This window comes from Brachyistius frenatus, unplaced genomic scaffold, assembly GCF_029030835.1.
Source record: "Brachyistius frenatus isolate BFR_SWC_R1_liver_20210118 unplaced genomic scaffold, ASM2903083v1 Contig_33, whole genome shotgun sequence".
NCBI lineage: Eukaryota > Metazoa > Chordata > Actinopteri > Embiotocidae > Brachyistius > Brachyistius frenatus.
The window spans coordinates 2,516,679-2,529,770 of NW_027210632.1; the positions used below are offsets into that span (position 1 = coordinate 2,516,679).

The 13,092-nt window shown below is 43.3% G+C and overlaps 1 protein-coding gene across 6 annotated transcripts in view; it reads right to left on the minus strand.

Moving 5' to 3' along the window:
- Positions 1 to 4,610: 4,610 nt before the first annotated feature.
- The window catches only part of atp2b1a (ATPase plasma membrane Ca2+ transporting 1a), a 39,869-nt gene continuing 31,387 nt past the window's right edge, over positions 4,611 to 13,092 (minus strand). For 3 of the 6 annotated variants that reach the window (XM_069700331.1, XM_069700330.1, XM_069700332.1), the window contains exons 15-22: positions 12,897 to 13,003; positions 12,483 to 12,674; positions 11,553 to 11,766; positions 11,220 to 11,431; positions 10,975 to 11,082; positions 9,298 to 9,486; positions 8,569 to 8,658; positions 4,611 to 5,825 (exon numbers count right to left, since the gene is read on the minus strand). In XM_069700331.1, the coding sequence (XP_069556432.1) occupies positions 5,445 to 5,825; positions 8,569 to 8,658; positions 9,298 to 9,486; positions 10,975 to 11,082; positions 11,220 to 11,431; positions 11,553 to 11,766; positions 12,483 to 12,674; positions 12,897 to 13,003 (1,493 nt within the window). In that variant the 3' untranslated portion in view covers positions 4,611 to 5,444. Of the gene's footprint in view, positions 5,826 to 8,473; positions 8,659 to 9,297; positions 9,487 to 10,974; positions 11,083 to 11,219; positions 11,432 to 11,552; positions 11,767 to 12,482; positions 12,675 to 12,896; positions 13,004 to 13,092 lie in introns of all 6 variants that reach the window. The other 3 variants (XM_069700334.1, XM_069700335.1, XM_069700333.1) reach the window with 3 other exon arrangements.

Here is a 13,092-nt window from a genome sequence, read left to right on the forward strand (position 1 = left end):
AGGTCTCACTGCGTTTTAAAATTCCGTGCAGGGTCGTAGAACGTGATGGTGGTGATGGCCGAGCAGCGTGGCTTGGATGGTTGCTCAGTCCGGACTCGGGTAAGTCGTCTGTTCAATACACGATCTTCGATGAGCAGTGGAGAAGTACACCGCCACCTGCTGGCCTGGCTGTGCAGTAACGTTTTAACTTTGGAGAAATGCATATTCTTAATTCATTTTACATTATCTCAGAAACTGAAATATTTTAACATTTTGTCTTTATATATTTTACGTATCCTCTTTTTTTTTTTTAATATCAGGTATCTTTTATTTTGCAGGTTATTTCCCTTTTAGCTTCCTTTTACATGAGTTTTACAAAATTGTATTCCTTCAGGTGAATTCAGATTTTCTCATACCGTCGCCTTCCTAAAATAATAGTCGTGGAAGCTTCTCCCCCTTGATCGGCAGAGCGCGTGGAAACCTTCTCATCCACGCTACCGGCTCATTTGGCACCTGTAATCGCAGGATCCCCGTCACGGGATTTATTTCTCTTGCCTCGCTTCATCTTTCTGGGTGACGCGTGCATCGTATTCGGCCTTACCGGTTATTCCCATGTTTGAATGAAACAAAAAAACAACACCACGCTGATCTTCTGGCGGAATGAATACGGAATAGCTCTCTTCGTGGAACACATCTGTGAAACATCGTATTCCAACGTCCCTCGCTCCAGCAGTTGCGGCTGCCTGTCGGTGTTCCCGACGTAGCCGGGAGACGGTTGAGCTCTGGGTGGAGGAACTTCCCGCCTTTGTAGGCGAGTTGAGACTCGCCGACACGACTTTGACCCTTGGCCTTTGACCTTTATTTCTCTGCCGCCTTTGCTCTCGCGTGACATTCTCCGAGACGTTTCTCCTCGGGTCCATTTTTGCCCCCACGTCCCCGGACTGAGGCGTTTTATTTCTTTTCCTTTTGACCGTGCTGTTCAAATCAGCATCCTCGTCCTCGTCCCGCTGTCCCGGAGTTGCTGCCACCACGGTTAGGCTGTCTTCGTTTTCAGGGGGCAAGAGGACACATCGCAGGACGGGGCATGGTCTGGACCGCCGATGACACCGTCGTCAGATACGTCCTTCTTCTCGGTGCGGACGCGGACGACTGCCTGCTCCGTCTGGAGATCGCTCTTCAGCAGCGGTCTCGTTGTCAGCATCGTCCAAGTGCATCTCCCACCAACGTCGAACAACATTTCAACCCTTCGAGGTAGGAAACACGACAAGCAGACACAGCTTGTAAAACTGCCCGGGTCGCATTGTTGTTTTTTTTTTGACTTAGGCAAAGTAAAACGGCCCAAGTCACACTCTTGACACAGGCCATCGTGCCACAGGGGTAGAATCACATGATCTGTTCAACTGAGGATGTAGTTAGGCGGAGGTGGCCAGCATCACGAGACGATTTAGGCAACTAAATCATTTTTGTCCAAAAAAAAAAAAAAAAAATGGCCATTATTTTAGGAAGGCGACGATATATGTTGTTCCAGGACGTTTGAGCATTTTGTTTTTTAATGATGTTTGCGTAGACACTACCGACCGTCTGACGTCAAGCCCGTTCACATGTGAGCTTTGATTGTTCAAGCTTCAATGGGATTTACTCGCTTCCCCCCCCCCTCCACGACCGCAGGTTGGATATTGTTTCCCATTGTTCCAAAAATAAAATAAATCAATGAAGATAAATAAAATGCAAATGTTTCTCTTTGTGTTGGACAGAAAACAAAAACTGTTAAAAAAAAAAAAATGACGGATGATAAGTAAATGTGTTTATTTGTCGAAGCCTTACAAATTGCCTAATTGTTGTCCTGTCACTGCGGACTGTAAACAAGCTTGACGTGTTTCGTGAGCAACAGAAGAAGAAGAAAAAAGAAAAGGAGTTGGAGACACGGCCAGCTGGAGACATCCGTACCAAACATTCTCGACAAAGCGTCCACTGTTGCAATGCTCGCTGGCAGCCTGCAGAACCTGTAGTTATATCAGCCATTGTTTTCAAATTAAGAAGTTTTTTAAAAACATTAAAAAAAATTGTTTTTTTAAAAAAAAAATCACTTCAGAGCTCTCAAACTTAAACCCTTTTACATTTTTTTCAGCCACATGATCAAAATTAAGAAATATTTCAGAAGTGGGGACAACTTCGATCACTGGATAAAAATAAATAAATAAATAAATCAAGTGGGACATCACTGAATACATCTAATTCAATATCTAACACCTGTTCAACAGCTCTGTTCATTACGTTTGGCAACAGGCGTCCACGCGTGAGAAACACATGAAACACTGCGCGATGAATGAAAACCACGGCCCCTTGCAGTTAGGCTAAATACATTTTTTTTTTTTATTTTTAAAAACCATACACATTACTCGACAAGTTTCAAATGTAAATCCAATCACGATATCCATTTAAAATGCTCAAGATAAACAGACATGAAGTACTTTTATTTCCAAATGTTAAAAGATAAAAAAATAATAATCCATAAAACAGATGGAAAAAAAACAAAACAAAACAAAAAAAAAAACATTCATTCCCATTACAGGAAGAAGCTACACAACAAACTCCTCACATGGATTCCTCTCGTCTTTTTTTTCGATTCCTCACTTTGTACGCAATCCTAGCTGCTTATTTTTGTCGTCTGTAAAACAAGGAGAACAAACTAGTTCCTCAGAGAACGTTGTGATTTTCAACATTTCCGCCGCACCTCCCTGTCAAACCCCCCCACCCCTCCCACCCCCCACCCCCCCCATTTCAGGTTGAGCCTGTGCGCGGGTCGGCGAGCACCATCCCAAACATTTAATTAAGTGTCTTAATATGCAAACCAAAAAAAAAAAAAGAGGACTGTTCTCTTTCACATCATTTGCACCCTGAGATGAATATTCCAGAACAAAACACATTATTATTATTATTATTTTTTTTTTTTTAGTGGCCAAAACCCTCCCCATATAACGCGATTGGTGTCAAATCATCCAAAATTGGTTTAGTACGATGAAAGGTATCATCAGCGTTGTCATAAAAATACAAAGGTACATTTTCTATTACGATTTGTATCAAAATCCCTCCCGCCCCCCCAAAGGAACGCTATGAAATAAAGTACCCTGTGCAGATAGATACCAGTGTATGCCTAGTCTTTATTCTTGAAAAAAAAAAATGCACATGTCCAATTCTTTAGCGTTTCCAGTACATCAGGTGTCAAAAATATTTTACAAACAAACCAAATGCAGCAACATTTACTGTATTAATTGTGAAAGGAGTCTTATGGACAGGGGTTTTTTGATTTTTTTTTTTTTAAATGCCAACAAACCAGAACTCGGAGGAGTAAAATTAAATAATTTCCTAAAGCGTGAGCTTAAAGAGAATGAAATATGAAAATAATCCACTTGCTTTTTCACCAAGACAATGTTTTGCTATCTAAATACACAAAGTCTGAAGTTAAAAGGTTCTTTTCTTTATAGATTCCTTTTAAATTAAATACTTTTCTATGCCTGAGTAAACAAACGTCAGTATTGTACATTGGCAGGGGGGGGGGGGGGGGGGGGCTAATGTTTTGTTGAGAAAACAGAACTAAAACGCACCATTCATATATTTTTTGAAATTTTTTTTTTTGTTTTACTTTTTTTTGTTTTAAATGATGAGCAGGGTCCATATTTATCAAGCATCCAGAAAGAGGAAGTCAGTCCTAACCGGCCCCCCCCAAAAAAAAAAAAAAAAATGGTAAGAACAAGGCTTTTAGCTGCAGAAGTAATTTCTCTACGTGGAGTATCCTGAAGGCGGTGAATGAAAGGACCAGGATCGTCTGAATTATTAATATTGTGGCCAAGGCACATTCATGCTTAGTCTATAGAAACTGAAAAATAAATAGACGCGCCAGTTGAACAGCTCATGATACAGCGCAAGTTTGAACTGAAGTGGTTGTAAAGAAACAAAAAAACAACAAAAAACAACAAAAAAGTAATTTTAGTGCTTTTGAGTTTTGGCAAAAACACATTTTTTTGTTTTTAGCTTTAACGTGCAGAAGTTAGCTCATCATACAACCACAAATAAAGCTATTTTCAAATGATCTACATCAGCCATTTTTAATTTTTTTTAATTTTTTTATATGCAACTGATAACAACTACTCGAAGAAGACGTTTTCACTTCGTGGTTCCACAAATCTAAAGAGGAGAACTTCCACTTCCGGCTGAAAGTGACTGCGGGAGGGGCTTCGTGAGGACTTCGCGTCCCGACTCCGAAGTAAAACTTTGTTTCCCCCGTCCCACTTTTCAGCGCGATTCGAGGCGAGATGCTTGCTAAATACAGGCCTGGCTTTTTTTTTTTTTTTTTTTCTAAAACACCCTTTTAATGACCGAACCTTTCAACATGTGGAAATTCTTGAACACAACATAATGAATGAAAAGAAAATCCAGAACTCCAGAAGGTTTTGTGCACATGAAAACTATCGAAGAAATGGAAGAAGTAAATATTTATAGCAATGTTAGTGGACAGAGGCCCTAGTTGTCTTTCCCGTCCTGTCTCCAGTGAAAACACCTCGTCCGATGGACCTCTTTTTCTATACAAGCCTTAGTGTTTATCGGTTTGGCTAGAAGGTTTCTATTATTTATCTACAAATATATAACAAATAAAACTTGCAGGCAAAAATAGTTAAGTTTCAATAGAAACACCCTTTTTTTTCCTGAAAATACAGCAGTATCTGAAATAATCCTCTCATTCATTTTTTTTTTTTTTTATTCTGTCCTAGTATTCTGCATCATACATCAGGAAGCTCTTTTGCCTACAAACAGAAAAAAAGTATCTACAAACTTTGTAAACAGACCTGCTTTTTTCCAAAAAACATAAATAACTCAAAATATTAACAGCCGATGGAGCAGAAATAAGTTTCGAATGAGCGAGGGCCAAAGAGATAAATATACAACACCATTCAGATAAAAGAGAAGCTAAAAGGTTCTTTCGTATTTCTTACAGACGATCTTCAAGCCGGGAGGAAGACCTCCCCTTCTCAATTCAAATAATAGTAATAATAATAGAATAATAAAAACAGGTCACTTTCAATCTGAGTTTATAATCACCCCTTGTTACCGAGAAAAACAAAAGTTACCAAGGAGGGAGGGAGGGGGGGGGGGAGGGTGAAGACAAGAGTCCTTTGTGTTGCAGCGGGGGTATTAATAAGAACCAAAAAGTAAAAGAAGACCAAAGAATCCACACCAAGCCGTACATTCCTCTGAATGTTTCCTGTCCTTTAAGTCCGGCCCAAGCCGAGCTCACACAGGACCCCGCTCTCCATCTAGCCCTTCGTCTCTCCTCTCCCGAGTGTTCGTTCCTCTTTGTCTGAGTTGAGCTCCTTGGTGGCGGGTAGAAAAGAGGTGGTGAAGGTGTGGAGCGGGTGGGGTGGGGGGTGGGGGGGTAGAAGTGGGGGCGGGGGGGCGGGGAGGTCAGATCAAAGGGATGTCTCCAGGCTGTGTAGCGGGCTCGCCGGGGCCGAGGGGGTTCCTGATTTGGGCGCCTCCGGGAGGAGGTGGTTGCTGCTCTCCACAGCGTTATTGTTCTGGTTTGGGGAGGGAGAGACCGGCGGGGCGGGCGAGAGCGAGGGCGAGGGCGAGGGCGGCGTGGGCGTAGCGTTGCGCGGGCTGGCCGAGTTGCGCTTGGTGGGGGCGTCGTCCTCGGCGTCGGTGTCGTCTATGAGGGGAATATGGGGCTCGGAGTCCTCTATCCGAAACTCGGGGTGGGTCATGAAGTTGTGGATGGATGTTCGCGACTCGGGCTTCTCCAGCCCCTCATAGAGGGAGATGGAGCTGCGGAATGCATTCACCACCCGGATCTGGAGGGAGGGAGGGAGGGAGGGAGAAGGGACGGGGAGCGGGAGAGGCACACATTTTGGTCTCAGTCATGACACACGGGCAGCGTTTCATTTTAACACCTGGATAACATGACGGGTTAAAAAAAAAAAAAAAAAAAAAAAAAAAAAGACGAGGCGCAGGTTTTATTGGGTCAATAACAAGTCGAGTTTTAGGGGCTTTAAAACCAAAAATCTGCGAGGTGGGGGGGGGGAACTCTCAGAGACACGTGCAGGTGTGCAGTTATTCCTAGCAGTAAATGACAACTTGTAACACTGGTCACCCTGTTGTTCTCAACCGTCGTCTAAACTACGTCAGCCATAAAACTAGTTCCATCTGAACGTAAAAGCAACCGGTATTCTTCAGTTGAACCGATTTCAGTTTCTCTCTGTACAGAAATGACAGAAAATGATAAAGTCTACGTGGATTTAAAGTCTAATCAGTAGGAAAAACAAAAAACACGCTAATACACGCATGTAAATTACAGGTAGAGCTGAGGGACAAAAAAAAAAAAAAAGGTTTGATGTTACGGTGACGTGTGATGGAGCCGGTTTAAATCGAGGGTTCGTTAAAATAAAACAATAAAAAAAAAGTGTTTCTGAGAGACAGAAAACTGCAGTTGCATCCGGTGGAGACAAACCCGACGCTCGACTCTGTGCTTGGAGAAAAACTAGTTTTAAAAAGTAATGTCGTGATTTCAGTCTCGAGGGTACGAACCAGAGTCAAATCCAATGTTTTGGTAAGTACGGTGGTAGTATTTCACAAAACACTTGGTAGATGTCCGTTTCGGATTAATCAAGAGTTCACTGTTGTTGGACATGCTCAGGAGAGAGGGAAGAGAGACAGAAACTAGAGAGAGAGAGAGAGAGAGAGAAGGACAGTGATAGAAACCAGAGGAGAGACAGACAGAATGACAGAGAGAGGCAAAAAAGACAGAGACAGAAAGACAAAGAGTGAGAGAGAGAGAGAGAAACTAGAGAAAGAGACAGAGACGCAAACCAAATGAGAGACAGAAGAGAAAGAAAGGGGTGGTCAGTTGTTGCTTATGTTTGTGGAGTCAAAACAACAACAAAAACAAAAAAAAAAGGAAGCTGCGGCAGCCAAGCGTGTCTACAAGCTGGTTTAACATGTCCAAAACAGCACAAAGAGGAAAAACTCACAAACGAGACCGGAGACTTTTGAACCCATGCAGAGCGCGGCGCTACCTTTTGTGTTCAATGGTAGTAAACCTTTGAGTATAGCCCATGACACATTTCACAGAATCTAAAGGAGAATACGTGGGGAGTCAGTGGGATTCATTGTTTGTTTTTTGTTTTTTTTGCTGCGTGGACACATTCTGCCGACAAACAGGTATTCACATGGAGAGAGACGTGAAGAAAACTCTTGTTAAAGAGCACCTGAAAGGAAAAGTTAAACAGGGAAATGCCCGTTGTCCCGCCTCCTCCTCCTCCTCCTCCCCCCCACACCCCCTCCCGTCCCCTCCCCTCCGAGAGGTTCCACCTAAAACAAGACACCTGGATGTTAATGCGGCGTTGCATACGTTTTCAACAACATCGGATGTGCTGTTAAAATGTGTCTGGGGAAAAGCCCCAACGTGTTTGCATTCAAGCACCACAGCCACTTATTCCATTTGACATCTGCAAGACATTTAAAAATCCACGGCCGGTACATCGATCTGTCTGGCGAGATCTGAAAGAGAAAAGGGAGTCATCGTCAGCAGGCACGCGGTCCTTGTGAGGTCAAAAGAGGAAAGCCTTTTGGTGATACCGGCGCCAAACGATCCGCGTGGCGGCACGGCGATCTTCCACGCGACAAACTGCAGCTTATTGGTTGTTGTTGTTGTTGTTGTTGTTTTTTTTTACCTGCGGGTGCTACTGGAGCCTTTTCCGAGCGAACCCTCGCTTCGCACGCGCGGCAAAAAAAAACCCAACACATATCCACGGCTAAGAAAAAGGTCACCGTTTCACCGCCGACTGACAAAGACATCCGCCGACACACGTTCTCACAGGGGTCCGTGTCGTGGTTTGTCTCTAGTGCTTTTAGACCGTGATCATGGGCGTATACTCAAAACATTTACCCGGTTAGGGACTACAGAGCTGCGACAAAGACCCATGAGTGCTACAGAGGCACAGCACAGACTGAGGCAGCTGCAGACAAACCTGGTGACTGTCAATCAATCCAGAACATTTTTTTTTATTTTTAATTTTTAAATCAAATAGTAAAATACACATCCCCCCCCTCCTTCCCCTTCCCCTCCCACTCTCGAGATAACCGTAAAGGAACTCCATTTGTGAGACCAGAAGCAGAAGCGGAACAGAAAACAGGATGACACAGAGAAAAACACCTTGACACTAGAAGCGACCTGGTTACAGGGTACATATATATATATATATATACACAGCAGTGTTATCGAAGCAATATGGAAGATGTGGTTTTGGTGTCTTTTTTGTTGTTGTTGTTGAAGAGAACAGGAGGGAACATTAGGAGAAGCATGAGAGAGTAAACGTGTCAACGTTAGGTGAGAAGGAGAGCGGAGGAGGAAGATGTTAGAAGAAAAGAAGAAAATATATATATATATATATTAAAAAAAAAAAAAAAAAAAAAGTCTCATGCACTAAAGGAGAACACGCACTCACACCCCACAGTGGCAGAAGCGGTGTTGGCGGCAGTGGCAGAAGTGGTAGTAGTAGAAAAGGCTACATGTGTAGGGCTAGAAACATTGGTTACATCGTGCTGTTGTTGGCTGGAGTTGGAGGCCTGCCGCCTTAGAGCCCCCTGAAAGGAAGTTCCACTCTGGAAAGCACTCACTACATCCATCTGCAAAGAATCAGACAGCGTGACAGGAGAAAAGCCCAGAGGAAATAAAAACACAACACAGCCAGAGGAGGAGAAGAAAAAAAAAAAAAAAAAAAATGAAGAAAAAGCACCAGTAACCACAGAGAGAGAGAGAAAAAAAAAATGTCACTTAGAAATTGGATTTAAGTGTTATAGTTAAGTGAAGGAAAAAGGTGGACAGGTTTAAAGGCACTGATCGGAGGGAGAACTGACTCCAAAATCTGACCTCACGCTTTCACGCTTTTTCTCTGCAGAATCCTTCCATACTTCCAGCTCTAGCCGTGCCAGCACTCTGAACGTTCAGCTGCTCTATCGTGCTTTCCATCCGGTCCAATTCGCTTCTCATCAGTACCTTCAAACTAGTTGGGTTTTTGCAGATAGATTCAGACTGAAAATAGGCGTACGAAACCTGCTTTAGCTCAGAAGCAGAACAGAAAAAAAATTAAGAGGAAGAGCTTTTTGTTTTTGGGGCACGAGCCATTCTTTAAGAGTGCCGAGAGAGACCAACAAAAGATTTTTAAGCTGGAAGAGCAATAGAGAGTTAAAGGGTTTATGGCTTTTGATTCCCTTGGTGTTCGGGTGCGGCGCCGAGCGGTAAATAGGAACTCCGAAGATTGTTACCTGAGTTTGGATGCGATTGAGGCCTCGGAACCAAAGGATTTGGCCTCGGCGGAGCTCCCGTTCAGCGTGGTCGATCTCCTCCATGTCATCCAGCTCATCCAGCTCCTCATCTGGGATCTCCTCTTTCTGCGTGCCGTGGCCTGCCGTTTTTAAGAATTTTAAGCGGCTGGTGGGTATTGAGGAGATTACCTGGAAAACATCAGGACGCAGATGAGCGACACCGACTTGCGATGAAATTACACTCTTCGGTGTGCATTTCATTAAGGCAGAACGAGCCCCGTCTGGGTACATCACAGACATTAAGCAGCCAGCGACCCTGAAAATTAGCTGTCCGGCCAAGTGGAAGATGTGAGACGCGTAGTTTGATGAGATGTGGTTTAATGACAGACTCAGAAGAGGAGTGCTGCTGATGAACAGAAAGGTTCTTACGCAGTCGTAATCACTGTGAACACAGTTACAAGTGGAAAAAAAAAAAAAAAAATTGAAGACAAGGTAGAAACACATTTCAGGTGGTGGCTACGTGTGAATAAAGTAAGTAAAACTAAAAAATAGCCTCTGTTAAATGAAAACAGAGTCATGTTTGTTCCATCAGACACATGTTGGGAGTGGAACATTGAAAATGCTTCAGATGCCTGAGAAATCAAATTGATTGTTTTGTTTCTTTAAAAAGCCCTCCTTTACCTCATTTATTTTCCATCACAATAATTCACCACACATCATATTAAATGACATCCACCGAGTAGACCGAGGACACGACGAGCTAGAATAAGAAGAGATCACATTCGAGCTCGCAGCAGAAGACTTTCTAACTTCTATTTAGCCGACCGCAGGTTAAGATGCACTTGAACTGAAACTCTTTGGAAAACACGCCGTCTGCTTTTGACCCATCCTAACTACGGAAAAGCAGAACTCGGGTCAGTGATTCTGCTGAAGGCCAAATGATGCATTGGGATGGTTCAAGTGTGTCCCAACCGGCCCTTTGGACCGCCTCAGAACGGAAGACTCGGACAACGTGAGTGCCGCTGCTGTCACTATCCACGTTGGCGAAGATCCGTCCCTTAAGGGGACAGAGCACCGCGAGCACCGCGAGCTCTGCAAGCTCTGCAAGCTCTGCTTCGGAACCACTAATCTTGGTCTTTCTACATGGTGGTTGTTGTTTTTTTTTTTTAGGTCTGTGAGTCCTCGCACTCAGTGCAGCCCCGTTTATTTGTTTGTTGTCAAGGAGCCCTGGAGTACAGTACTGCTCTGCTCTGCTCTGCAGGCAAGAAGAGAAATCTAGAATTGCATCAAATATTCATTTGCTATTGTCAGCAACAGAACATCTCAACCTTCAGTCTAAGAAATATTCAAGAGGCAATTCATTTTTTTGCTAAAATATAACAATCAAAAATATATTTCACGCATATTCCACTTGAGTTAATTATGAAATAATTATGGCTATATGATAAAATAGAAAATACAAATATGAAATATCTTTGATACCAACACTGAACGTACGTGTGCTGCCTACATTAAGATCTATTACTGATCTCTTCACAGAAGTAGAACATACTGTACTGTTCCACCTCTTCAACACCGTCAGGCATCCACTAGACTAACTCCAACACTAGGGGGCAGTGTCACACCGTATTTTTGTATGACGCCAACTGAAGGTGAAGCTGGGCTGCATTGTCTTACCTGTCCCCACAGAAGGGAGCCGAAGCCTAAGAAAGTGCACCACAGCCACTGGTCGATGGTCAGAGCCACGCAGCTGAACGGCTTCCCTCCAAACTGCACTATGACAAACTAGAAGAGCAGGAAGAGAGGTTCATCAGAGAGCAGCATTTTGGATTTAACATTTGGGTTAGATGGTTAAAATGAAACACCAGCATAATCAGGAAAAGCTCGACAAGTCAGCCACGGAAATCTTCAGTCTACTTTACCTGAATAATGAAGGTACCAAAGACAATACTACAGAAGATAAGGTTGTTGAAGATGCCATCAAAGACATTCCTTTCACCATGGATCTTGCGGGCATTGATCTCGTTGAAAAGCTGCATCAGTACAAAGGTATTGAAGACGATGGTGTAGTGTTCAGAAGGTGGAGCATGGAGGGGTGCGTTCCTCCCGCTGTCAATGTCAAACAATTTCTCTCCTGCAGAAAAACCAGACATTGTTTTTCTTAAGTCTACGGATGGACTCTCTCCGGAAAATCACAGCACACCGGTGCAGCGCACAAAGAGATCTAACTTTTCAGATATAGAGGAGCTTCTTACCAGCAAACAGCAGCGTAAAGATGAGGATCAGCTGGAAAACTCCCTGACCCAGGATGTTCTTCATCATGGTGCGGGAGATAAGAGGCTTGTTACGACCGTACGGCTTCCTTAGCAGCAGGGCTTCTGTGGGGGGCTCTGTGGCCAGAGCAAGGGAGGCAAAGGTGTCCATGATCAGGTTGACCCACAACATCTGCACCGCTTTCAGTGGAGAGTCCTAGAGGCAGAGAGGGAGGTAACAAATAAGGTAACATTTGAACGTAATCTTGAATTTGAGAACATCAGAAGATGTTTCACCTGACGTGATCCAAAGTGCACATCGAAAACAAATTATTTAGTTGTCTGCTGCATAACTGACGGCGTGTTCACACGTTTTGGGAGCGCGAGCGCCGAGGAGTGTGCATTTTAATACGAGATCTGAGGCTGATGGCAGGTGGAAAACAAAATTCTCAGTGAGAAATGACAGCCATTTGGTTTCAGTACACGTACAAATGCTGCCAAAAAAAATGAAGAGTTATATTCACAGGACAACATTTTGATGGAAATCAAGACAATAACGGCGGCGCAATATACGGAATATTTTGCTTATCAAAAAAAAAAATAGGCGATTGTACAAACAAAATATTGTACATGAGCCTGTTTAAAAAGGTGCAGGACATTCATTTCCAGATTTTGAAAATTATACATCAGATCCCGTGTTTGTCCTCAGACTTTACTGCTGGATCTTTGCGAGGCTGCGATGAGCTGAGAACTCGACCAATCTCTGATACTGATTCAGCTCTTTCCATCTGTTGTTGCCTGCTGTACCGAGTAACTGTTCACAGTGTGACAGTGAACAAAACTGTTTCGGGACAGTTTAAGACGTTTTCTGCCTTCTTGCTGGAGAACAATGTAATCGATTTTTTTTTTAAACAAGACTATGTTGAGACTTACCTGCGTGATGCAGGCTCCTGTAAATGCTACAATGACGGCCACCACATTGACAGTTAGCTGAAACTGGAGGAACTTGGAGATGCTGTCGTAGACGTTTCGTCCCCACATGACAGCTTTCACAATGCTGGAGAAGTTGTCATCAGTCAGAATGATGTCAGACGCCTCCTTGGCGACATCTGTCCCAGCGATACCCTGGAGGCAAAAAGATGATGATCAAAGATCTCCCTGCATCTGGGGACAAAATATTGAACATTCTGGCGCTTCTCGACTGAACATTTGTGGCCCACTTAGAAAATAGTTTGAGATGTCAAGTTACCGTGGAATACAACTGGAGCCGGATGTTGAAAGTAAAAACTGAGCTGGGTTATCTTATCATCTCGTCTCATTAAAAGAAAGTAAATATAGAAAACTCACCATGGCGAAGCCAACATCCGCTTTCTTCAAGGCGGGACCATCATTTGTACCGTCTCCTGTCACTGCTACTACTTGTCTCTGTTCTATCACTGTGCTGTCAATAATACCTAGAATAGAAAAAAAAAAAAAAAACATGAATATTTGAAATGAAACTTCTAAAACAACAAAACATGTACTTTTTCACTTTTTCACTTTT